The sequence below is a fragment of the Strix aluco genome, chromosome 8 (assembly GCF_031877795.1).
Source record: "Strix aluco isolate bStrAlu1 chromosome 8, bStrAlu1.hap1, whole genome shotgun sequence".
In the NCBI taxonomy this organism is placed as follows: Eukaryota; Metazoa; Chordata; class Aves; order Strigiformes; family Strigidae; genus Strix; species Strix aluco.
The window spans coordinates 27,942,698-27,966,611 of record NC_133938.1 but is presented as its reverse complement, the minus strand read 5'-3'; the positions used below and the strand labels follow the sequence as shown (position 1 = coordinate 27,966,611).

The following is a 23,914-nucleotide window of genomic DNA, read 5'->3' as shown; positions in this document are numbered from 1 at the left end:
GCTGATGCCTCAGCCGTTCTCTGCCTGGGTGTGGGGGTGCTCTGAAACCCGTGTGCCTGGGACAATGCACTTCTGTTAACGGTGGATGAACTATGGATGAGACTCGAGAGGAGCTGTTCGGGCTGCGCAAAGAGCTCCGTAACCACTTGGGGGTGCCAGCCCTGCAGTTTCCAGCAACTTAAATGCTTTCTTGGAGCAGCCCCAGAGATGACTCTGGGAGTGAGTCCAGGCAAGTAGAGAGAATATCCTGTGCTGCCCTGTCTTTGAAGGATCCCTTGTGTGTCCTTTAATATGGATGCCATTTTTCAGCGTGCAGTAGCTGACTTCACTCCCTTGTGTTGCACTGGCTTATGTTTGTACCGGCTTGGGAGGAGGGGTTGGAAGATACCTTCAGCAACCAAGGAAAAGTGCTGGGTCTTTGGAAGCGCAGTGAATGGTAGGTCCCACCACTGACCTATCCAAGTCCAAATTGTCACACTCTTAAACCGACTGCTGTCACTAAGCCTCTCCTACACCAGTGTCTCTTCCATATTCATGTGCTGATGTGTTGCTGCAGGGATTGCCTTTGAGTATTCCCCCTCCTGCTATAGAACCTTGTAAAAAAAAAAAAGGTACGTGCAGCTGGGTCAGTGTTCCATTTTCAGTGGTCCTTCCACCTTCTATAGAGCCCTTGAGATTGTAGGGAACAAATTCTGATGGGAGTTGCAGTGAGGGACGCTGGGCTGGCGTTCAGGCACGTTAGCTCCACAGTGCAGAGCCTGGCGTTTGGAAGCGCTTGCCTGCCCGGAGCAGGTCATCTCTACTGCACACGTCTCCAGTCCGTAGTAAGTTTTGCCACATGCATTTGGATATTTTCCCTTAGCCCTGTGTCCCTGGCATCCCCATCCTTCTCTTGCTTTTCTGCCTTGCAGACGCAGGATCAGACATGTCACTGGCTCAGCTCCGACCCCTTGGAGAAGGTTGTGCTTCACGTTCACGTGGATGGCGTGCGCTGGCCTCCAGGCTCACTACAGTGCCTACAATTTTGCAGGCTTAAAGGTAGTAGGGAGCTGGTCAGGAAAGTCTTTTAAAAACAAAACAAAAATCCAGACATACCTACAATACTTTATGACAAAATGGTTTTGTTACAGATTTTTTTTTTAGCTAACTTTGGAATTTTTTTTTCACTTTGCATTTTGCATTTTACCAGCTTGTCAGTAGCAGCTCCCTGTGATCTCTGCTTTTGATGCTGTAACATGAAAGCAGCGCGCTGTCTGTAACAGCACTGTTGAAATAGTGTGAAAAAAAGTAAAGCATGACCAAAACTAACAATTCTGAACCTGGCATTCCTGCTGTGGGAGGTGGGCTGTAACCGGGACACTACTGGAGAGTTATAAAGCAAAATACATGCTGAAATTCCCCTTGAAATGGAAATTTGGTGCCCGTGCCAGCTCTGCTGCAGGCTCTGGCTCTCAGTGCAAGTGTTACACAAGCCAGACCTTGGGAAGCCTGAGAGTCACTTTCGGACGGTCAGTTTGCATCATGGTGGAGCTGCGTTCCTCTGCCAAGGGAGGAGGTAGGGCTGTGGAGGAGGAGGGGGCAGTTAACCTGCCCAAACAACAGCGTGGGCACGGCTGTGCTGGTGGGCTGAGTAGTGTGGCAGGGGAGGTGTGCAAGCCTGGGGGATTTAAGAGAAGACCAAGAATAAAATCTAGGAGATTTTGACTGGAAGGAGGAGGAGGAAGGGTTTGCATAGTTACAGAAACTGAACGCTGCATCTCTTCTGGTTTTCTTGATCCACCAAGAGGGCACAGGCTTAAAAGCACATTTAACTTAAAATTGGCATTGGTAGCAGTGTTGGACGGAGAAAGGAGAGATTGCTCCAGAAAGACAAGCCCTGGCATGACAGGCCTCTCTAGCTGGCGAGCATTTGTTTGGTTGTTTTTTTTCCTGTAAATGTGCTTTTTAGTCAATACTTTTCTAGGAGAGCCTGCAAGAGCCAACAGTGATAGCATCTGCCATGATCCCCATTTTCAGGATGCAAACATGTCTTGAGCGTGTGTGGTCTTTACTGCCCTCCCCAAGGGAGGAAGCTGGTGTGCCCCATGTCCCCGTGTCCCTGCTGCCCTCCTTCCCCTTCCTGGGGACTGGACAGAAGGGTTTTGCCCTGCTCAGCCAGCTTTGAAACCTGGTGAAAGACTCAGCCTCTAATGCTCATGTTTCATCCATGGAGACTCTCAGGAGGGCGAAAGCTGTTGCAAGAAAAGGCACCCAGTAAATTCAGATGGGCTGTGGGGCCAGGGGCTTGTCCCATCTCCTTTTCAGCCTGGAAGAAAGGCAAGGTCAGGGCTGAAGCACACTTGATTCCTGCCCTGGGCTTTGTGAGTTCATTCACCGCATTCCTGGAGCAAGCGTGAGTAACATAAATTCAGCATCTTTCTGCAGACAGCTTCCTCCCCTCCCGCCTGCAAGGGGACTCTCCACCTGGATCCAGTGCTCCACGGGATGCTGGCGGCGTCACAGCGAGCAGATTTACAGGTCCTTGACGGAGGGTTTCAGCCAAGTCGCGCTCGTTCAGAGCTTTTTCCATCTGAGCAGGAGCGAGTTTGTTCCCCACTGCCTGCATCTTGGCTGCCCCCGTGCAGGACAGACACGAGGGGAGTGTGCGGACGTGGAGTTGAACCGGGTGCGTTTGCACACTCATTTCCCTGCATCCCGGGAAGATGCTCATAATGTCTGGTGGGGACCCAGGGAAATGCATCCTAATGGATGGGTCTTCTCCCTTGTGCTGCTGAAGGAGAAGATGGTGCCATGGGGACGTCACAGCACCCACAAGGTGCTGAGTTATGTGTGTCCAGCCCTGTCCCTACCCCAGGAGCTCGCCGAGAGCTGTCCTGGAGGTGGTGTGCATGTGGAGCACAGAAAACTGGGCAGCCACTGTGCGCAAGAGTCTTGCACTATGGCCAGCCTGAACTCTTCCCACAGGGTGTCCGGGAGGGGCCACAGGCTGGGGAGAGCTTAATGACAAACTGCCCCGCGGTGCCTCGCATGGCCGGGAGCTGAACTTTGCCACCGCAGCCCGGCTCTGAGCACAGCCCGTCCCCTGGCACACCCTGTCCTTCCCCCAGCGCCAGCCCCCGCTGTGCCTGGCCACTCGCCGCTGCAGCCCCGCCACCCTGCCCAGCTCCGCCAGGGCTTTGAGAGCTGCGCTCGCCTTTCTCCAGCTGGTTTGCTGCCCGTTTCTTGTTACAGCACTGCTTTTCAGGTGCCTGCATCCCACCTCACAGAGGCATCATGCCTGCTCCGTGGAGGTTCACTGCTCCACCCCAAGTATCCGCATCCTCGGCAGCCCTGTGCAGCCACCTGGGATGCTCCGCAGCTCGGGGGGGGGGGCTGGCAGCTACAGGCCCTTGGGAAGGGGACACAGGGACAATGGGGACATCCATTCCTGCTTGCAAGGACAAGTGGGATGTCTGTAAACCTGTTTATCGCAGGCGTGACAGTGCTATCTGCCCTGCTCGATAATGGCGGGGCTTCGGATGCCTTTTAAAGGAGAAAAGTGACAAGTAGGTGGTTGGAACTCCAGATAGCGGGTGCTGGGGCCAGGTGGTGACGTGCCAAGCCCTGGCCAGTGGCATGTGCTGCCTGACGAGACCCAGCTCCTGCCACCCCCTCAGCACGCTCTTGCTCTGATCCTCCATCTTCCTGTCTCTTGCTAATCCTTCCTAAGCCCCTGGGCTCCCCTTTCTGAGCTGCATGCTTATCCTGCAGCCATCCTTCGGCACCACAGCTGGGTACCTGGCATGTGTGGGCTGTGTCCCCGCTGCCTGTGGCTGCCCCCCGTCCCAGCCCTCCCAGGGCTCCCTGTGTCAGGGAGCAGGTTTCGCCCGCTGCAGGCAGGGTGCTGCCCTGCTCATCCTCCTGCACAGCCTGGCCTCGGGTGGCTGCAGGGAAAGGGGGTGGCCAGATCCAGGCTGGTGGGTGCTGCACATCTAGGAGGGCTGTGCAGAAAAAAAAATAAAAAATGTTTTGCCTGGTTTTGTGAAATGCTCCTCTGTCACATCCCTGAACCCCACCAGGACCCCTTCTCAGGCCACAGCTGGGAGCCCAACTAGTTTTGCTGTGAAGCTCCTGCCAAAGGGCGAGGACTGAGGCAAAACACAGGCAGAGCTGGGGCAGCCGGTGGTCAGCGGCCATCGCTCAGCATGGCCCGTGGCAGCAGCTGCCTGCTCTGCCATTTGTCACCGTGAGCACCTGGCCGCAGGCTGCCTTCAGGGGCATGGGAGCTTTAGGGGTGACAAAGTCCTAGCATGTCACCCAGGGACACCTTCACATGGGGGCCAGAGGGGGCTAGGCATGTGGGTGCACACGATGCACCAGCTGAGGGTCTGCAGCCCACACACAGATGGCGATCCTCTGGGGAAACCCAGCCAGCAGCGGGTTTTTTTTCCTTAACCTTTTTTATTTGATATTTTCCCCCTCAGTCTCTTCTTGCCCTGTACCAAATCTGACTGATCCTAGATGTCTGAAAACGTGAGACACACGAGCAGAGGAAAGCTTTCCTGCCCCAGCTCCCGCTGTGAGCAGTCCTGTCTGGGTGTGTGAGTTTTTGTGGTATTTGTTTCTGAAGGAAGAAGAAAGAGCCGAGGGGAGTCAGCATGGGGAGGGGGAGAGAGGTGAGCCAAAGGAGAGGCAGCCTGGGGGGAGTTATTCTGTATTTATTCCTTACTTTCCCTTAATCTCCCTGCAAAGCTCTCTGGTTGACCTGCCCTAGGCAGAGGTCCCAAACAGCCTCGCACCTTTCAAAGGCTCCCGGTAGAGGCTTCACAGCCAGGGCCAGCCCGGCATGGTCAGCAAAACACCCCCGCGTCTTGCAGCCCCCCTTGGGCCCAGGGGCAGTTGCTGCTGCCCAGGGGATGGTCATGTGTGCTGGCACCAGCTTTAGGATCTGGGCTTGCTTCCATGTCAGTCCCACCTGGGAAGGAGGATGCTGCAGGGATGCAGCTCCCACTCCACTCTGTCCAGCATCCCTGCGGGAAGGGGCTGCGTTACAAAGCCCTGACCACATGGTCCCCACTTCATCAAGGAGGGGGATGCTGGGCTGCCAGGCGCTCTGTGGAGGAAAGCCCCCCCATGCCCCCTCAGTGGGTAATTACGGGCACGGCCAGATCAGCAAAGATCAACCACCAGTGCCTGGCGATGTGGCGTGTGCTGGGTCGGAGGAGCCAGCTGGCTGCAGCAGCTCAGGAAACCCCGAGGCTGCGTGGGGACAGGCACCGTTGGAGGAAAATGGGTCACTCGCTGGCGAGGGCTGGGAGGATGGTCCCCTCGGCAGGGACATCCCCAGGCATTGCTGCAGGGTGCGTTGCTTCCCTCTCCCCTGGCTGCTGAAAGACGGCTTTGGTACCCACTGCCAAGGAAACCTCAGCTCAGCCCTCAGGCAGGGATGGACCCCCCAAATTTCTGATGTAAAAGGCGTCATCTGCTAAAGGTGATGCCAGTGACAGCACCCCAGGCCGGTCCCCAGCCTGCACCTCCTGGCCTCGGTGTGATGGCAGATGTGTCCCCAGCCTGGCTGTTAGTGTGGCTGTCTGGGGACGTGGCACAGCGGGGTCAGGGATTTTCCCCTGCTGCCACTGTGCCACTGCACACATCTTGCGTGCCCCCAGAGAAGCTGTGCCATCCTCACCTGCTCAACCGGTGCCACCTGAGTCACCTGTCCCGCTGTCCCCGTGGCCCTTGGTGCAGGAGCGTGCCAAGCCTGAACCAGGGCACATTAAGACACAACCAGTTGAAGCCACTTTGCTCCTGAGCAAGCATATCTGCTTGGGATTTTGCACGTTTGCAGGCAGGGATTCGCACCTTTAGGTGGTTTGTCTGAATTCCCCCCAGCCTCTAGGTGTGAAGAGCCCTTGGCAGGCAGGAGCCCGGCTGGGTGCTGGTTCTGCAGAGCGGCCGAGCCTGGGGTTTCACCCATGGCTGCTCCACGCATGCTGTCGGGTGGATGCAGCCTCCTTTCTCCTCCTCCTGGCCCCCAGCCCCCAAGGCTGGGACACCAGCTGAGATTTCCTTCAGATCCAGAGGATTTAGACAGCAGAACCCTTTCAGGATGGCCCTCACAGCGCAGGAGAGGAGCTGCTGTGGGCGTGTGGATGATGCTGCTGGTGCTGTGCTGGCACCTGCCTGCTGCCATGGGGTGTTTTAGGGCAGCAGACACGCTGGGCACTGCAGAGGGTCCCACAGAAGCATCCGTGGGGCTGTGCTGGCGGAGGCAGCTGGCCTCCCAGGAATCAATAACTCCACAAATCCCCAGGTCCTGCCTTGCCCTGACGGCTGCTGGCGCCGGGGGTGGCTGCGGGCCGGGGCCTGGGCGCGCCGGCTCCGTCCTGGGGCCCGCAGGGCTCCCTGGGGCCGCGCGGGGCTGGGGCGTCCCGGGGGCACCACTGCCACCTGCCCCTGCGCGGGGACCCTGCGGGCCACAAAGGCCCCCATTGTGTGACAGCAGCTGGCCGCGGAGTGACGGGGACGGCTGGGTCCTTCCGACCCGGCAGGGCGCGCGGCTGATGGAGAAACCCGTCGTCAAGCATCCCTGTCCCGTCCGGCCTGTGCGCTCGCGGGCCAGGGTCACCCCGTCCCATGCCAGAGCCCTGGGTTCCCTTCCCAGGGGTGTCTCTGCGCCCAGGGCCGGGCAGGCACTTGGCAGCTGCGCCAGCTGCCAGCAGAGAAAGGAGGAATTAGATGACAATGGCGACGGAGGAGAGCCAGGCTGCCAGCTGATGAATAATGCAACGGCTCCGCTTTCGGGAGAGGCAGATTTCCTGTTTATCAACAGCGGCCCGAGCCTGCAGGGTGGGGGTGCAGGGGTGCAGCCCTCGGACCACCCCAGACAAGGACCTTGCCACCCCGCTCGCCTCCCCTGAATACCCCCCTCCATGCACCCGCTGGCTGCAGCAGCCCCGTGGTGCAGGATCCGGCCATCCGAGCACAGAGGGGCTTCCCCTGGCACAGGGGGTCTGCACCCCACCATGGGGCATGTTTTAGAGTGGGCGAAGCTCCCGCCTCGGCATCGCTTCATGGCTCCCTGAGCATCCTTTGCAGCGGTGGCAGCTGGAGGGATTTTTGACACGGGCGTTTCCATGGCAACGGAGCAAGATGGCGCCAGGAAGCAGGGGGCTACTGGGCACTGTGGCAAGGCAGCCTGCGCTGCCGGAGCGGGGTTGTGGCAGGGAAGGGCTGAGGCTGCCGGGGCAGTGAGCGCATCTGCCCACCCTGCAGATGGGGTGGGAGATGCCTGAGCCCCTCTGCTGGGGCTGGCCCCGGGACCAGCACCCTCAACTAACGCCCTGGGGCCATGACGTGCCTGTGACAGGCAGTGCGTGATGCCGTGCCATGCCATGCTAGCAAGACTGCCAGGAGACGTGCCTCCCTCCCTCCACTCACCCGCCGGCCGCCACCGCTATCTCTGCTCCCCCAGGGCCTCTCACCCTCGTCCCCCTGACAAGGTCTCCCATATCAGGCCTGTCATCCTGGCTATTTAATCTGGGTTTCTCGGTTACCCCATCTGGAAAAAATGTGTCTAAGAATACCCAGCACAGGCTCGGTGCTTCCTGGGGCAGGGGGCTGCTGCCCACCCCCTCCACGTGCGCCCCTGCGTCCTCCTGGGCAGCGTCCCACCAAGCCAGCTCCCGCACGGCCGTGGCTGTGAGTGCTCTGGTGCTGGGGCTGGGCTCTCTGAGGGTGGCTGCTCTCAGGATGCAGCCGGTGGTCTCTCGGCCAGCACATTTGATGCTGGGCTTTCTCAGACACCCATCTGTCACCGCGAAGGACCACAGCAACCAGCTGTACACCCCTCTGCAGCCGCACATCCTGTGTGCGTGCTGAGTTTGAAAGCACCCCCCAGGTGCTGTGCTGTCCCTAAAAGAGGGGGCTAAGTGTCCGTCAGCTGTCCCTAAAAGAGGAGGCAAGACGGCACCCGTGCTTGATCCATTTCTTGCCCAGGTTTTAGGTCCGGGGGTCGTGGCAATGGGACCTGCTGGTCCCGTGGGTCAGTGCCAGCCCGCAGGGGTGCAGGACTCACCGGGGACAGGCGAGGTGGCACCGCTGCTCGGGCACGAGCTGCTAGAAACCCACAAGTCACGTTGCTTAATTGCAATCTTTCTCTTTTTTTTTTTTTTTTTTTTTTTTTTTATTTCCCCGGGAAAGGGGAATGGTGAGCACTTGCATCCTTTGGGCTTTCGGGGACGGGGAACAGGGCAGGGCAGCAGCAGCCGCGGGCGGGGGCTCCGCCAGCCGGCACCGTGCACCTGCCGCGCCGAGCCGAGCCGTACCGAGCCGTACCGTGACGTACCGGGCAGACGCTCCGAGGCAGCCCCGCCCCGGCCCCCCCCGGGCGGCGGCGGGGGCAGTGGGCGGGGGCCGGGCGGAGCGGGGCGCACGGCGCGGCTCGGCTCGGCACAGCACGGCTCGGCACGGCTCCGCTCTCCCGCCATGGCATCCAAGTGCCCCAAGTGCGACAAGACCGTGTACTTCGGTGAGCGCATCCCCGGGGCCCGGCCTCGCGTCCCCCTCCCCGAGCCGGGGCGCATCCCCGGGACCCCCGCTCTGTCCCTGGTCCCCCATCCCCAAGCCCCCGGTGCATCCCCGGGTCTTTTCCTCCCTCTCGGCGCCGGGCTGTGTCCCCGGGCCCGCCGTCCCCAAGCCCGGCCCATCCCCGGGTTCCCGCTCCGCCGCGGCTGCCCAGCGGGGCGCACCCAGCACCCACGGACCTGCCCGGCAGCAGCTGCTTCTCCCCCGGGGCCCCCTCCCAACGGTCGCGGCCCCTCTGCTCTGCCCCCCCCCGGACCCCCATCCCCGGGCTGTGCTGGGGGATGCTGCCGGCCGGCCCTGGGGCGGGGGACACGGCGGGGGGTGTGGGTGACAGGGGGGTCTGGGGCTCCCTCCTTGCTCCCTGGGCCGAGGAGGTGAAGCAGGGGGTGAGGACCCCTGGTTGGGGTCCATGCCCGCAGCCTGTTTTGGTGCTGGGGGGGGGCTGATGTCCCCGTGTACCCGCTGGCTTGGGTCATGGGGGAGCCCATCTGACATGGATGGGGTGCTGAGCAGGGGGCTGCCATGAGCCGGGGGGGTCTCTGGGTGTGGAGGAGCAGGCGGTGGCAGGTGCAAACAAAACCTTCTCCCAGCCCATTTGTTCCCACTCCCTGCAAACCTCGCTCCAGGTGCGCCCTTCACCCCTCCCCGTCTCGCCTCTCCCCCAGCCCTCTGCGGGCTCTTCCCGCGTTGGGGAACTAATGAATGGTCTGGGGTTTCTACGGGACTTTTTCAAAGGCAGCGTCTGGGCTCGAAGGTCCATCTCGGCATGCCCAGGCTGGGTTTGGGCAGCAACGAGTCCCTGCAGGTCTCCGAGGGCCCTGCTTGGGGTTATGGCTGGTCAGGATCTCTGGGAACCGGGGCTGGGGTGTCTCCCGTCGGGCAGCCCGGGGTGAGTGCTGCCGCCCAGGTTGCAGAAAATGCCGGGGGCGGAGGTGGGAGCGAGGGTTGATCCCCTGCCGCGGTGCCTCCCCGCCGCTCCCCGAGGGGCCTGCCCTGGCCCACTTCGCCCCTGCGTGGCGGTGCCCAGGCGGGAGCCTCCCGGGGTACGACCTGACCCCCCTGCCCCCGGGGTGGGCATCCTTGGGGTGAGCATCCTCGGGGCTGCACTGCGGGCTCAGGGTGGCTCTGGGGACAGATCCAGCACTCCAGCCCAAGCTGCCTCCTGGGACCTGGCTGGCCACAACAGGGTCCAGCTGGCCTGGCCTGGCGCTGCCTGCCTGCCCCCTCCCTGCCCATCTCCCTCCAGTGCTCCAGGGCCCAGCCCCTGCTGCCTCAGCATGTTTGTTTGGTGGAGAAATACCAAAGGGTCCTAATGGTGCCTGAGCGTTTGAGGCATTGGTGCTTTCATTCCTTTCTGGCCATCTCCAAGTAAACACAGGGAAATAGGAATTTGCTGTCTTCCTCCTTTAAGTAAATCTATTTGTGTGGGGGTGGGAAGGGCTCGGCCCCTTGGATGTCTTTCCCTGTGTGAATCTTTTCCTTTTTAAGCAGAAAATAGCATGTCCAGCCAGCCAGCTGGGCACTGGCCCGGGGTCAGAGTCACTCTGAGGACGAGCCTGCCCTGCGTGGGGGAGGCTGGGGCCAGGCTCAGGGACCCCCACCTCACTGCCAGAGGAGGCCAGGCTGTGCCAGGAGGTGAAGTGCCAGCCCCCCGCAGTGCCTGTGCTCTTTCTCTCTCCGCCATGTCCCAGGGAACTTGTGGGTCTCTTGAGGATGCGGTCTGGGAGGGGGGGGACAGTGCTGTACCCCACGGCCCCAGCTGCATGCTGGCTCTCTCTCCCCAGGTGGGTTTCTGTAGGTGTAGTGGTCCATGTTGAGGTCTCTGCTGCTCCTTGGCTTCCCCGTTCCTGCCCTGCTGAGGTACACCTTGCCCTGCAGACAGGGAGGAGGCAGGTGCCCGGCAGTGGGGGAGCGGCAGCCCCCATCACACACCTCCCTGCAGGGACCCCGCGGCCCCTAAGAGAGACCAAGGGGTGAGTTGAAATGGGAGTGAGCCAAAAACTTCTCTGTACTTGGAGCTGAGGTAGGCAGGAGCATGTCCTTGCTGACGCCTTGAGCTTTTCCTTGAGGAACCGCCCAGGCTCTGGCAGAATAAACCTGGGTCCGTTTATTTAGTGCATAGAAACTGGACACAACCTCTGAGCCGTCTTTCCAGGACGCAGCTCCCAGGGTTTCCCGCCAATGGATCGCGTGGTTCGGTGGGAAGGCGTTGGGAGCGCCGCGCCTGGGGTTTGGGAACGCTTCTGAATTCCTCGGCTGGCCCGAAGCTTAACGGGGAGGTGATTCATAAAGCCCCGCTTGTTCGGGAGCGCTTCTCGCCTGTGCTGAATGAACGCTGGCAACTATAACTTCTCGAATCCCTGGGATTGCAGCCGTGGGTCATGTGTGAGAAATGCCACCGCGTCCCGTTCCCGGCCCCGTGCAGTGCCTGAGCGGCTGACCAACGCCAACAATCGTGGGTACCGATGGAAAACTCATTTCCAGCCTGCCTGTTGCTTCATGCTCCCTGGAAAAATCCAGTGGGCTCCTCCCTGTGCAGTCAGGAGGATGTGGGCGTTTCCTGAGCTACAGAATGAGCTTTTTTCCTTTAAAAAGCACAGGGAAATATAAAAATAGTTTTCTGGCTTTTTTTCTCTGTTTTTTTTAAAGCAGGCTGAGGTCTGTGACATTGTTTCCAGGAGTGACTGGGGAGGCTGGAGGGATGAAGTGAATGTTTAACCGGGGAGGCAGCGCTGCGGGCGGCTGCAGGGGCCGGTTCCCACCCCGCGCTGGCAGGTGGCGGCGGGTTGGGGTTGGGGTTGGGGTTGGGTTATCTCTTCTGGCGGGAAGCGCCAGAGGGACCAGAGTCGCCTGAAGCTAAACAGCCTCACATTTCCCCAGCTCCCTTTTGAATCTCTAGCCTTAAATGAGTTTTGCAGGGTCGCCAGGAGCCCTGGCCAAGCCTTTCTGCCTCCCATCCTCTCTTCCCAGGGAACTGCGGGGGATCGTGGCGGCAGGGGGTTTCCTGTTTTCCCATTCCGAGCGCGAGGCAGGCGAAAGCCCCAGGGATGTGTCAAGCACACGTGCAGTGGGGTCTGCTGGCGGGCAGCTTTCGGGGAGCTCTCGGCATGTGCTGGGGTGTCTGAGGACTGGTGGGAGGCTGCTGTGCTGTTTGTTTGGGAAGGGGCATTCTAAAAGCACGTGGGAGTCACCCCAGTAGCCCTGGGGCTTGTCCCGGCTGTGTCTGCAGCTGGAGCAGCAAAGCTGCTCTCTGGGGACGGTTTGCCGGTGGGGTGCCAGAGGGGGATTAAGGACACAGACACATCCAGATGGGAAGCAAGGAGGGTCCAAGCCTAGCGTGCTCAGAGGGGCCGGCAGCAGATACTTTGACCCACTGTCGCGCTGGCGTCCCAAGCGTGCCGGAGGAGAGGCCTGCAGCAAGACGTGGGGTGCAGCGAGGTGTGGGATGCTCTCCTTGCACAGCACCATGCTGGTGGGTCAGCCCTGCAGAAATTCAAGCTGCAGAAGCTGCTCTTCAATTAATAAGTAACCGCTGTCCTCGGCTCTGGGCACTGGAAGTTGGGAGACAGTGGTGGGGCAGGAGAGGCGGGAGGGCTTTATTTCGATTGCAGCCGTCCCTAACAAAGGAAGGGGCTCTTCAAGCGCAGCCGGCGTAGCAATCCGCACGTCAGCGCCGGCATGGCCCCTGGCTTGCCAGCACGAAGGCTGGCTGGGCTCCTTGGGCAACTGCCTGCTCCGATGTCTCGGGGCGGCTGCTCTCGGAGCGTGCGTGAACCTTGCAGAATGGTAACTAAGGATGCACCAGTTCTCTGCTCCGCATGCAGGGCCCTGCCGGGGCGGGGATGCCTCTGTGGGAAGCTGAAGGACGGGCTGATTAGCATTAGCTTTTCCCTCAGGAAAATAGTGCGAGCTATAGAAAATTATCTGTGGGAGGGCAGGATGGGACGGTGTGAGGTCTCACGCACTGTGAAGTGCACACTTTGCTGGAGCTCCTGCATGGTGAGGAGCCAGCACCTCATGTGTGTGTTCGTGGGCAGTTGCCTATCGTGCAGGGAGCTGGGGCTCAGCTGCTGTGGGACACAGGGCTCCATGTGGATGTGCCTGCAGGGTTTGTGCCAGGAGTTCGTGTTGGCCAGCCCAGGTGCTCTGCTCTCCCTGTGCCACCAGCCTGCTCCAGAGGCCATGGCTGCTGGAGGCTTGGGGCTGGCAGGCAGCTCTCTGCAAGCCCGGCTGGTCCTGAGTGACTCCGTTTGGTGCCTGGTTTGTGGAGCTCTGCACCCACATCGCAGGTCTCAGGCAGAGCTCCTTGTGTTCCCGTCCTCCCTCTCTGTCCCTGACAGGAGCACAGGGATGGGGAGAGGTGATGGTACTGGAAAGGAAAGGCAAGGAAAGGTGGAGCAGGAACACCCAAGTGAGAGGTAATGGAAAATCTGTCACTGCAATGTTGCAATCAAATACGGAGCCTGGATTGTGTGCTGTGGTGTCACTTTGAGCTGCCGTGGGGTGGTGGTACCCATCGCTCCAGCCAGTGGGCTGGGAGGCCCTGAAGCAACCAGGGAAGTGATGGTGGGGGACAGGTCCTGGCATGCAGATGGGGAGAGCCCTCTCCCACCAGCCTGCCATGCACCCGCTGGTGGGGAGCACCAGTGCTTCTGTCCCCAGGGGGGTCCTGAGCATCCTCACCCGGTGCTGTCTCGTTCACACTGTGTTGCCCACAGCCCTGGGCCAAACCCTGCTTGGAGCTGGTTGTGCCCCATGGCTGTGGGGACCCAGGAGGGTGGGGAGGTGAGGAGCCGTGGGGCTGGAGGGGCACTTAGGCTTGGCTGCTCCGGCATGTCTCTGAGTCCTGCTCTTGCTGACACAGGCCAGGAAACCGTCTCATCCTCCCGGTGCTGCCCACCAGAGATGGTATCTCAGTGCGCAGGAGGAACACTGTGCTCTGGACCAGCAATTACCCAGAGATGGGTTTTGCTCCTGTGCCCTGGCTCTCTGCTGGCTGCTCTGCCCCTTGCCACGCAGCAGGGTGAAAGGAGGGCTGCAGGCTGGCTGGGGGTCCTGCCTGCAACACCTTGCATGTGGATCTGCGTCGCAGCAGGAAAGCAGCTGATTTCTTGGGCTCAGCCCTGGCTGAACCCAATGCCTGGCAAGAAACACTGCTGACCCTCTCCCAGCACACCACGGTCAAGCTGCCTGGCCTCAGAGCCAGAGAGATGCATCCTGTGCAGATGCTGCTTGATGAAGTAAGCAGCCCCGTGGAAGATGGAGAGGGACTTGCTGGAGGCTGCCCTGGCCCCATGAACCAGAGCGGGAGGTTGAAGGCTCATGGCCAGGAAAGTGCCTGCAGTAGGTGAGGTTTTGTCGGCAGAGAGGCAGGAAGCGACGGGGTGGACGGGAGCCACACCGTGCTTTAGGGCTGCGGCTGGAAATCAGACAACCCTCGCTTGCGCCCGAGTGGCTCAGCTATGTAGGGGCTTGGGTCCTGGGGAAAACCTCGCCTTTCCGCTCAGCTGGAAGGAGGCCCGAGGAAGTGGGACCCCCCGCCTGGGGTATTCCTTGCTCCCCCCTCGGCTGCGCTCCCCGGCGAGGCCGTACTGAGCTGGCTTTGTTGCACACTTGGAGGGAGCCCAGCAAGCGAGCGGCTTGGGGCCGGAGGGCTTGCCTCGCCTTGCTGCGGGGGAGCTAAATATATACGTCTTGGCCACAAAATCACAGTGCGGCGTAACCGTCGGCACCAGCTGTGTGACGGGGGAGAGGAGCTGCCTGGCTGTGCCCGAGGAGGGCAGGAGGGACGGGGTGGGGGACGTGGGAAGGCAGCTCAGACCCTTCCCGGGGGACCTATGGGGCACCACCACTGGTGGCCCGGCACGGCATGGCATGACATGGCAGGAAATCCTCAAGCTGTCTCTGCCTTTTCTGTCTCCCGGCCGCGCTGCGAGGGGCTGGGGAGGGGACGAGCTGCTGGCTGCCTGGGCTCTCAGCTTTGTTTCCAGCCATTTACCAGGCTCCTTTCCCTGCGCTTAGCTCTCTTATTCATTCCTTTGTGCCTGTGACTGCTTTGAAGTGCATCTGTGATCGGTCTGACAGCATCCCTCTCCTCCAGGGATGCCTGTCGCTGGGTTCCTGTGCGGATTTGCCATCTTTATCGCCGGACAGTCCTTTCCCGCATCCTCCCAGGGCTGCAGTGGGATGGATGGGGCACAGCCCAGCCCTTTGCAGAGACGCGGCTGCTGCTACAGTTGCCTTTGCTGAATAAGCCTCCGGCTGGAAGCAGCACTGACGTCAGACCGTGGAAATACCTGTAACAAGGGCCCAGAGCTGGCTTGGCACAGCCCCCAGTGCTGAGGCTGGGAGGAGGGATGCTCCCTTCCCAATCCATAAAAATGCACCCACCTCTGGCCCACGCCAGCTGCCTTGCCTGGGCACGGCGGGTAATTAAGGGGTGAGCCGCGTTGTCTCTGGGGTGGGGCTGCTGCAGAGCTGTGGGGAGCAGGCTGCCTCAGCAGTCCCCTTGGGTGCTTTCCTGATCCTGACCTCTGATTTTCCCTGGCTCTAGCAGTGTCCCTCATCAGCGTGGGTTGCACCCCCTGCACAGTCCAAATCCACCCCATGGCTATGTCCTGCAGCTGGCCGTGTACCCAGCCGTGCCTCCACCTCTCCTCCCCAGGGGCTTTTCCTCTAGGGTAGAGGTTTATTACCCACGGGCACCTGGTGCCCACGATGGCAAGGCAGGTGACCCAGGGCGGGGAAACCCCCGAGTTGTGCACATTTGGCAGAGGCTGAATTCCTGCAGCCAAGTGCCCTTAACTCTGCCCTTCTCAGGGTGCTGGATGGCTGGTTTAAATTTGGCGGGCTTGAGGGGCCATCTTACCACGGGCTGTGTGTAGGTGTGGGATCAGCAAGCGGTGCAGGACGCACGTGTGCTCGGTGCGATGCTGAGAGGACACGGGCTCTGGCCCGTCCCTTCCCGGCGTGACTCAGCGTGGCAGGACATGGCGTTCGGTAGCGGAGGCTGGGTGTGGTGTGACGTCTGGCCGAGCAAAGCCTGCGCCGGAGCCCCGTGCCATCCCACGCTCCCTGCGCAGAGCTGGACGGAGCCCGGGCATTGCTTTGCCCCAGGCTGCTCTTGCAGTGCTGATGGTGGGGTGCCCCCCTGGAGCTGGGGGGTGTGGAGCAAGGGGTTGCCCCAGAAGCTGCCCAGGAGTCTCTGCCGTGGCGGGAACATGTGACCAGAGACTTCTCCTCTGGAGCTGATGCAACAGTGGAGCAGATGTGACCCGGTGACAGGAAATCTGGGCGCTGGTGCTTTCCCTCCGCAGTGATTTATGGGGCAGCACGGCCACGGGCGGGACGCCGCTGCCCTGGAAATGGGCTGGGGTGGCTCCAAGCTGCTTCCTCTGCTCAGCATGAACAATGCTGCCTGGAGAGCTGGCCTGACTGTGCTGGCCGTGGCCCCTGGGAGCCCTTGTTTGCAGCCAGAGGATGCCTGACCAACCTGTGTGGCACTTCCACCCACAGGCAAGGGACTGCCCCCACGGTTCCTGGGCTGTCCCCATGCCCCGGGAGCAGGATGGTGCACCGGGCCACCTCCTCCCTCCTGTCTCATCCCCTGCCAGGGACTGTGGGTGCCAGCAAGGTCCCTCTTGCTCTGCATGGTTCATGGTGCTCTGGGGCAATGCAGGGATGGTGCCCACGTACCCGTCTGCACGTTGTGCCTTGGCGGGGGGATGCATTCATCAGGGAGCAGTAGGGATTTACAGCTGCCTGAAGTATTACAGTGGGGGGGACATCTCATCTCGCGGGGGCAGGAAGGAGCTGGTGTGGGATGTGGCCAGCTGTAGTTGCAATGGCCTCTGGAAAACATCCGCCAGGAGTTTCCTCCTTGCTTTGTACCCAGGGCCGCAACGGCGCTGGGCCGGGGCGGCGGGGGGAGCCGGGGCGTGACGAAGCCGAAGCTCAGCCTGGCCTGGCTGTGCATCTGCTGTGACAAAGCCAGCGGCTCTTTGGCCCCGAGCCCCTGGCTCAGCTTTCAGCCCATCACGCTCTGTTTCTCTCCCTGGCCACCCCAGAGAGGCACCCATTCCTGCTGGGGGGAGCTGGGGGGATGCAGGGCTCCAGCGACAGCCCCAAGGCAGCGGGGTGCTGAGAACTCTGTGTCCCCCTCGCTTTTGGGGAGCGCTTGTGGGGCTGGGGGCTGCGTGCCCTGGGGCTGGTCCTCTGCCCACAGGGGTGGCTGAGGGCTGCAGAGGAAGGGGAGAGCAGGGTCAGGCCCTGGCCCCTTCCCCGTGGGCTGCCTGCTGCAAGGGGTTGGGGAAGCACAAGCCCTCCTGAGTCCCTGGGCTGGGGGTCCAGCAGGGATTTGCCCTGGCAGGTTTGAGCAGGCAGGCACAGACCCCAGCTGCGGTGGGGCATCCCTTCACCCTGCTGTCCGCTCCCACCTGGGGTTTGGTCCAACAGCCTGGACTCGTGCGTGGCATCACTGGGAGGTCAGTGCAGAGCTGCTTCCCACTGATGCTGGTCCCCCAGGCCCGTCCTCCACCTGCTTGCTTGGGGATGCTCTCGAGGCTCTCCCCTGCACCCCAGTGTGATGGCTCTGGCTCTGCCCCCTCATGCTGCCCTCCTCTGCCACCAGCCACCTCGCTTTGCATGAGGGCTGATTTTTTGGCTGGTAATGGCAGTTGTTTCGACTTATCTTGGCCCTGCGGTGTGCCCCGGATGCAGCTGTTTACCTTGGGAGGAGGATGGGTCTGGAAGCCAGGACCTGCCTCTGGGGAGCTCTTGACCCCCATCTCGACCTGATGCAAACAGGTGACATTTGCTGAGGTCCCTGGGGGGAAAAATGGCTGGGAAACCCGCCGTCACGGAGGAGGTCTTCTTGTAAAGCAGGGCCGGGCTCCAGTTGCACTTTTATTTGCTCGTTAAATATTTTATTTGGCTCTTCTGATTTAGTTTTACGGTGGCTTTAACGCGATCATGCTGTTTTCCAGCTGTCTCTGCACATGTGCGGGGGAGAGGGAGGGTGAACAGGAATCAGTGCGGGGCATGGGGCAGCGGCCGGTCCCTCCAGGAGCTGGGAGGGAAGGCGTCGGTGTGAGGCTGGGGATGCAGTACGAGGACTGGCAGCCTGTGCTACCTCCTGGTGTGCTCCTGGAGACGTACAGCTCAGGGCCAGCCGGAGGAGGTGCATTCGTAACCGGTCTCAAAGCATTTTGTTTCCCTGAATCTGCCCACTGATGCTTTGAAACTGTTTTCGGTGCCAGCAACGAGTTGCTCTGCAGGTTCATGGTGCTCTGGGGCAATGCAGGGATGGTGCCCACGTACCCGTCTGCACGTCGCGCCTGCTCCCGGGCTGGGGGTGAGGGGGGAGCACCTGCACGCCCACGAGATGGGTGTTTTCTGGGCCAAGCATCCATTCTTGGTGACGCTGGAGGCTGTCTGCCATCCCGTCCTCCCGGCTGGAGGCAGGCGGGTGTCCTGGGAGCAGCACCGGAGGCTGGAACTGTGGCCGAGGTTCCCCGGGGAGCCCAAGAGGTTGGGTGTGCGTGGGGGAGGCATGACTAAATGGGTGGGGTGGGCATGGTAACACCAAATGTTTGAATTGCGAGCAGGGTCATTTTGGGTAACGTGATGGGTAAAAATAGATGCAGAGAGTAGAAAGGAAAACGCTACCATTGCTGGATGGGCGCATGGGAAAGGGTGTCTGTGCAATGGGAGGGGGTCAGAGGCTGGGGGGGCTGTGCCCATGGCCTGAACAGCCCCGGGGACCCTGCGGGCTGCAGCAGGGTGGTCCCTGCAGCATGGCTGATTTGCACAGTGTGCTGATGAGCAGCCCCCCTCGAGCACAGCCCCCCGTGGTGCCTGGCTGCTGGCTTCCCCAGGGGCTTTAGCAGGTGCTGGGCAGTCGCTTACCCCTCTCTTGTGTTCCCTGCAGCCGAGAAGGTGTCCTCCCTGGGCAAGGACTGGCACAAGTTCTGCCTGAAGTGTGAGCGCTGCAACAAGACCCTGACCCCAGGCGGGCACGCTGAGGTAAGAGCCGCTGGGGCAATGGGGTGGGGGAGCTGTGCTGCCATGCCAGGGTGGCCTGGTGGGCTCTCCAGGGCTCTCCAGCACCCCAGGGATGGGGAGTCCCAGGAACTGGGCTGGGGCAGGTACCCAATGCCATGTGGATGGGCTCTCCCTGTGGAATGAAAGCCCAGGAGTGCACACTGTGGCTTCAAATGGTGCTGCTGCTGTGACCTGTGGTGCTCAGGAGCTCTCGTGCACAGTCCTGGGCAAGCCATGGAGGGGTGCTGGCCCCATGTGTGATGCCCCAGCTGTGCCACCCTGGCGTGGGGTCCCAGGCAGCCTGTGGCGGGGCTCAGCAAGCCCGGGCAGGCACTTGAAGCAGCTCCATGCACCGGGCAGGCTTGTTTGGGCATCACACTGGCTTCGAAGGTGTGCGGGTGCTGAGAGCCTGCATTGGAGTGTGGTTAAAAACACCAAAAATCATGGATGTGCTGGTTGCCATGGTGATGCTAGCTCAGCACTGGTGCTTTCAGTGCCCTGGGGCTTATGCTGGAGTTCGATGCCACCGTGGCTGCCCAGCACTTGGGCGTGCGAGGGTGCTGTGCTGGCAGCAGCAGGTGCTTGGACCTGGGAGCAACTGTGTTCTTCTTGTGGGATGCCCCAGCGTGACAGCCGGTGCCCTGGGTTTTGCACAGCGCCTGTCATGCCAGAGTGTCACCAGCTCTTTAGCATGGTTTTAGCACGGGACGCAGCTGGGGAGCAGGTGGCGGCAGCAGGGATGGCTGTGCTGGTTGTCACCAGCCCGTGGGGGAGTGGGGCTGGTCCTGCCGGGGAGGATGGGGCTGCGCAAGTGGATCTGTGCTTCGGGCTGGGTTAAGCCCGGGGGATTTGCTGCTTCTCCATATAAGGCTGGATTCTGCTCCCGTGGGGGATGGCAGCCAAGCCCCCACTGACTGCGCCGAAGGCAGGATTTGGCCCGTCTTTGCTTTTTCTCCCTCCTTTCAAGCCAGCATGTCCGGCTGGGTTGGAAAGGTGTTGCAGGGAGACCAGCTAAATGTTTACCCTCCCCTCTGGCATGGTAACACTGCGAGTACACTGATATTTATGCCTTGCAATATTTTGTAGCAGCCTGCTGTCAGCCCACTGCCTCCTCACTGCCCCAGCCTTGTCCCCGGCTGCTCCCAGCCCTCGCCTTCAGCACGGCACTGCTCAGAGAGGCGAAGGAAGGGACATGGCTCCTGCTCAGCTACCGCCCTGCCTGTTTTGGGCAAGGTGTCCTTGCCTTGCAGTGGAGGGGATGGAGGGAGGGAGCATGGGGCAAGAAGCAGGGGTGAGTTGCTGAATGGAGCTGAGCAGACGATGGGGTGGGTTTGTGCCTGAGGACACTGGCCCCCTGCCCCAGCCACAAACACTCTTGCTTTTCTCTTGGACTTGGTTCCTGCTGACCCATGAGAAACGGCTGTGGGGAGTTCTGGGGCTTATCGCCCGCTTCATGCTTTCCTGTGATAATCGCCCCCGGCCGATAACAGGGCTGATAGCAGCTGGGCTGGGACCAGTGCCCGCCTGGGGCCTCTGATCTCAGGCCAAGGCGAGGAGGGAGGTGGAGAGGGGGAAGGCAAAGTTGGGTGAAAGCCACAGTGCCCTGTGCACCTAATAACGGTCTGACGGCACACAGGGTGCTTGGTGGGCAAAGCGATGCCTCATCGGGTCCCGGTGGCACACCGCCAGATTAGGGCTCAGAGGTGCCTCTCAGCTGAGCTGCTGCAGGGTGCTCCAACGATATGGAGTGTGCAGAGCGGCTGGGGTGTTTGATGCAGGCGCAATCCTTGAGTGCTCGGGTTGGGTTAGGCTGTCGCTGGCAGACCCACAGGCTGAGGGTGTCCACTGGGTGCATTTTGGGGTGTAGGCATGGCTGCAGTGGTCTGTGAACATCAGTGGGGATGAAAGTGATTCCAAGGGAACCATGGTCGCCATTTGGCATCCTAACACTCCCCTTTTTCCCTAGCACGATGGGAAGCCCTTCTGCCACAAGCCCTGCTACGCCACACTGTTTGGCCCCAAAGGTATGTCCGTGCTCCCCCTGTGCCTATGCGGCCATGCCCAGGGCTGCAGGAGGGGCTGGGTGCCCCCATCCCTGCAGGTGCCCAGCTGTGGCCCTGAAACCACCCCAGGAGCCAGGCTAGCATGGGCTGAGCATCAAGCCAGCGTTTTGCAGTCCCAACCATGCCATCCCCTTGTGCAAAGGTCGAGGGAGGGAGGTTGGAGGGAGGGATCTGTCCTGACAGCTGTCTTTTTTTTTTTCACTTGGAAAACAAATTCCCATTCAAACAGAAGGTGGAGTCACTCTCCTATCCCAAACATGGCTGGAGAAAGCCTGGGTCAGGAGAAAGCAGGCCGGTGCCAAGGTGCAGTGGTGTTTGGTGTTTGGTGTTCGCAGTGGCCCTGTGGCTCAGCGGGGCTGGGGGAGATGGGACAGGGAGCTGGGGGGAGGATGGAGACCCCGGTGCTCCCAGGCCACCACAGCCTCTCTCTGCCCCACTGCAGGGGTGAACATTGGTGGGGCTGGGTCCTACATCTATGAGAAGCCGCAGATCGAGGGGCAGACCGCTCCGGGACCCATCGAGCACCCAGTGAAGGTGGAGGAGAGGAAGGTTAACGCCGCGCCTCCCAAGGGACCCAGCAAAGGTGAGGGACAGGGCAGGATGGGCAGCCCAGCCCTCTGCCATGGCATTCAACCCATCCAGAGCCACTGTGTTTGGCGATGGTATGGGGTGCAGGGTGTGTGCAGAGAGTCCTCCACACCGTGTGTCCTGGCTGAGATGTCCCTCCGTTTCCCATACCCATGCCTTCTCTCCTTCCAGCCTCCAGCGTCACCACCTTCACTGGAGAGCCCAACATGTGCCCACGCTGCGGCAAGAGAGTCTACTTTGGTAAGGTGGCGAATGGGCAGTGGGTCCATGCCCTGGGGTGGCACAGCCCCATGGTGGTGGGGCTCTGGGCAGGAGCCATGGGGCATGCAGGGGGGCTGGGAGAGGGGTTTTGGCTCAGAGATGGGGTCAGGGGCACAGAGGGATGTGCCCACGGAGTCTGCAGGAATGGGTCCTCTTAGAGGAACTCCTGTGTGCAGGGCTTCATCTGCATCATGTCCCCTGCTGCCACCTCCCAGGTGGGTGGCATGGGCTTAATAACTGTCCTTGACCAACCTCTGTCACCTGTGAGGCAGCAGAGTGCTGGGGGAGACGCGGGAGGCTGGGGTGCACAGGGCTGTCTCAGGATTTTGTGTGCAGGGGTGATGTCCCCACGGGGTGTGTTCCCCCTCGGCCTGTGTGCAGGGGGAGCAGTGTGACCCTCCCTCCTTGTCCCCCCTCTAGCCGAGAAGGTGACTTCACTGGGGAAGGACTGGCACCGTCCCTGCCTACGCTGTGAGCGCTGCAGCAAGACGCTGACCCCGGGGGGCCACGCCGAGGTAAGGATGTTCCAGCCCCAAGAGCCCAGGGCAGTGTGTGTGGGGGATGCCAGTGGGGCAGGGCTGGGCTGGGCTGGGCTGTGCCGCGCCGGTTGGGCAGCCCCTGCCTTTACAAGAGGGTAGGACAGGGCTGGCAGGAGCAGCTCCCCGGCCTGGGGGAGCGCTGGTGGTGCTGAGTGTCTGCAGGGGATGAGCAGAGCGGGAGAGGTGCCCAGCTAGGGGGATGTGTCCTGGGGACTGGCCTTTCCCCGGCCCCCTGCCCTGGGTGACGTGCTTCTCTCTCTGCCCCGCACAGCACGATGGACAGCCATACTGCCACAAGCCCTGCTATGGGATCCTCTTCGGGCCAAAGGGTGAGTGCCTGAGGGGGTGTAGTGTGGGGAGACGGTGCGGGGGTACACAGCCCACCTGGGCTGCCGCTCTCCATGCTCATGCCACCACCCAGAGGGACATCTCCGTGGAGCACGCCATCTTCCTGCCCGGGTCCTCACCCTCCTGTGTCTCCCTCCCCATGTAGGTGTCAACACCGGAGCTGTGGGAAGCTACATCTATGACAAAGACCCTGAGGTGAAGAACCAGCCCTAGACAGCGTCCCCCTGCCCGCCCACCTGCCCGCTCTGTGCCCCCGTACTAACCTGCTCACAGCTGGAGCAGACCTCGCCAGGCTGGCCACAGAGCTGTGCTCTCTCTGCTGTCTCTACTCCGGGCAGGACAGCCCTGCCCCCCGGGTTATATATCATAGTCTCTAATATAAGCTTCAGTGTTTAAAGGCAAAGGTAGAAGGTGTCTCTGGTTGTTCCCAATGTGCTCTGCCCTCTCCAGCCCTCCCACCAGCCCCCTGAGTGCGGGAGGCAGCGGGGCAGGGGTGGGGATGTCACCATGTGCAGGGGTGGCTGGTGGCACCCGAGGGACTGAGAGCGAGAGGAAGGTGGTGGCAGGAGTCCTGCCATGGGAGGGTGCTCCATGCTGCCCCTCCACGTGGAGGGCAATGGAGCCGGGCAGGCATCCTGTAGCCCTTGGGGAGGGGGGCTGGTGATCAGGACACCCATCCCTGTTCCTCGCCAGCTGCTGGCAGCACTGCCCTGCTCCTGGCCCTTCTCAGGCTCCATGCCCTGGCTCTTGCTCTCCCCAGGGCCTGCGGCCGACCCCAGCCACCCTTGGGGTTGCAGGGTCAGGCATCACACTGCATCCCCATCCTTGCCTGCCCGGGGCATCCCTGTACGTGCACCCAGGCAGGTGCCCAACCCGCTCTGCTGGCTGGTTTGGGTTGGTGGCCCCCCCGGTCTGGTCTCCCATGGCTGGGGGCACATCTGGTGGCTACAGCCCTGGGGGAGTGGGCTGGTCCCCACCTTCAGAGGGCAGAGCGCATTGGGCTGGTGGCTCGGTGGCAGGACGCCCGCCTGCTTCCCAGAGCTGGAGGTTTCTCATTGTTGTTGTTTATTTATAAGCAGTTGTACATGTGCCCCTTGCTTTGGAGAATGACACGTGACCCCCAGTCTCACCCGTCCCCCCCGCACACTCCCAGCCCCACTGCTGCCCAGGAGGTCAGGGAGGGGACTGGTGCAGGGGAGCCCCCGGGGCGGCAAGCCCTGGGGTGCCAGCACCCTGCTCTCCCCGGGCTCCCTGCGCAGTTGAAGGGCTGACTTTTGTTATTTGCTGACAATAAAGGTTTTGAGAGATGTGTTGAGTGGCTCAGCTCTGGGTGGAGGCAGGGGAAGCTGTACACACCTTGCAGCATCCCTCCGCTCCCGGGACAGTGTGGGGACCCTGCCGTGCCCTGACTGGCTCCTCCTGGGGCAAGACAGAGCAGCCTTAGCCCCAGCCAAACCCAAGCTGCCCAGGCCATGGGCACAGCACAAGCCATGGCCGCTCCCTGGGCTG

At 61.4% G+C, this 23,914-nt stretch overlaps 1 protein-coding gene across 2 annotated transcripts; it reads left to right on the top strand.

Moving 5' to 3' along the window:
• Positions 1-8,351: 8,351 nt before the first annotated feature.
• LOC141926653 (cysteine-rich protein 2) lies at positions 8,352-23,712 on the top strand. Of its 2 annotated transcripts, none has more exons than XM_074832807.1 (8): positions 8,352-8,509; positions 18,494-18,588; positions 20,573-20,630; positions 21,112-21,252; positions 21,429-21,497; positions 21,939-22,033; positions 22,329-22,386; positions 22,551-23,712. In XM_074832807.1, the coding sequence occupies exons 1-8, from the start codon at positions 8,467-8,469 to the stop codon at positions 22,616-22,618; spliced, it is 627 nt and encodes a 208-aa protein (XP_074688908.1). In that variant the 5' UTR covers positions 8,352-8,466; the 3' UTR covers positions 22,619-23,712. The 2 variants fall into 2 exon arrangements, with proteins under 2 accessions (XP_074688908.1, XP_074688907.1); XM_074832806.1 differs by lacking the exon at positions 8,352-8,509 and adding an exon at positions 10,879-11,020.
• Positions 23,713-23,914: the final 202 nt, after the last annotated feature.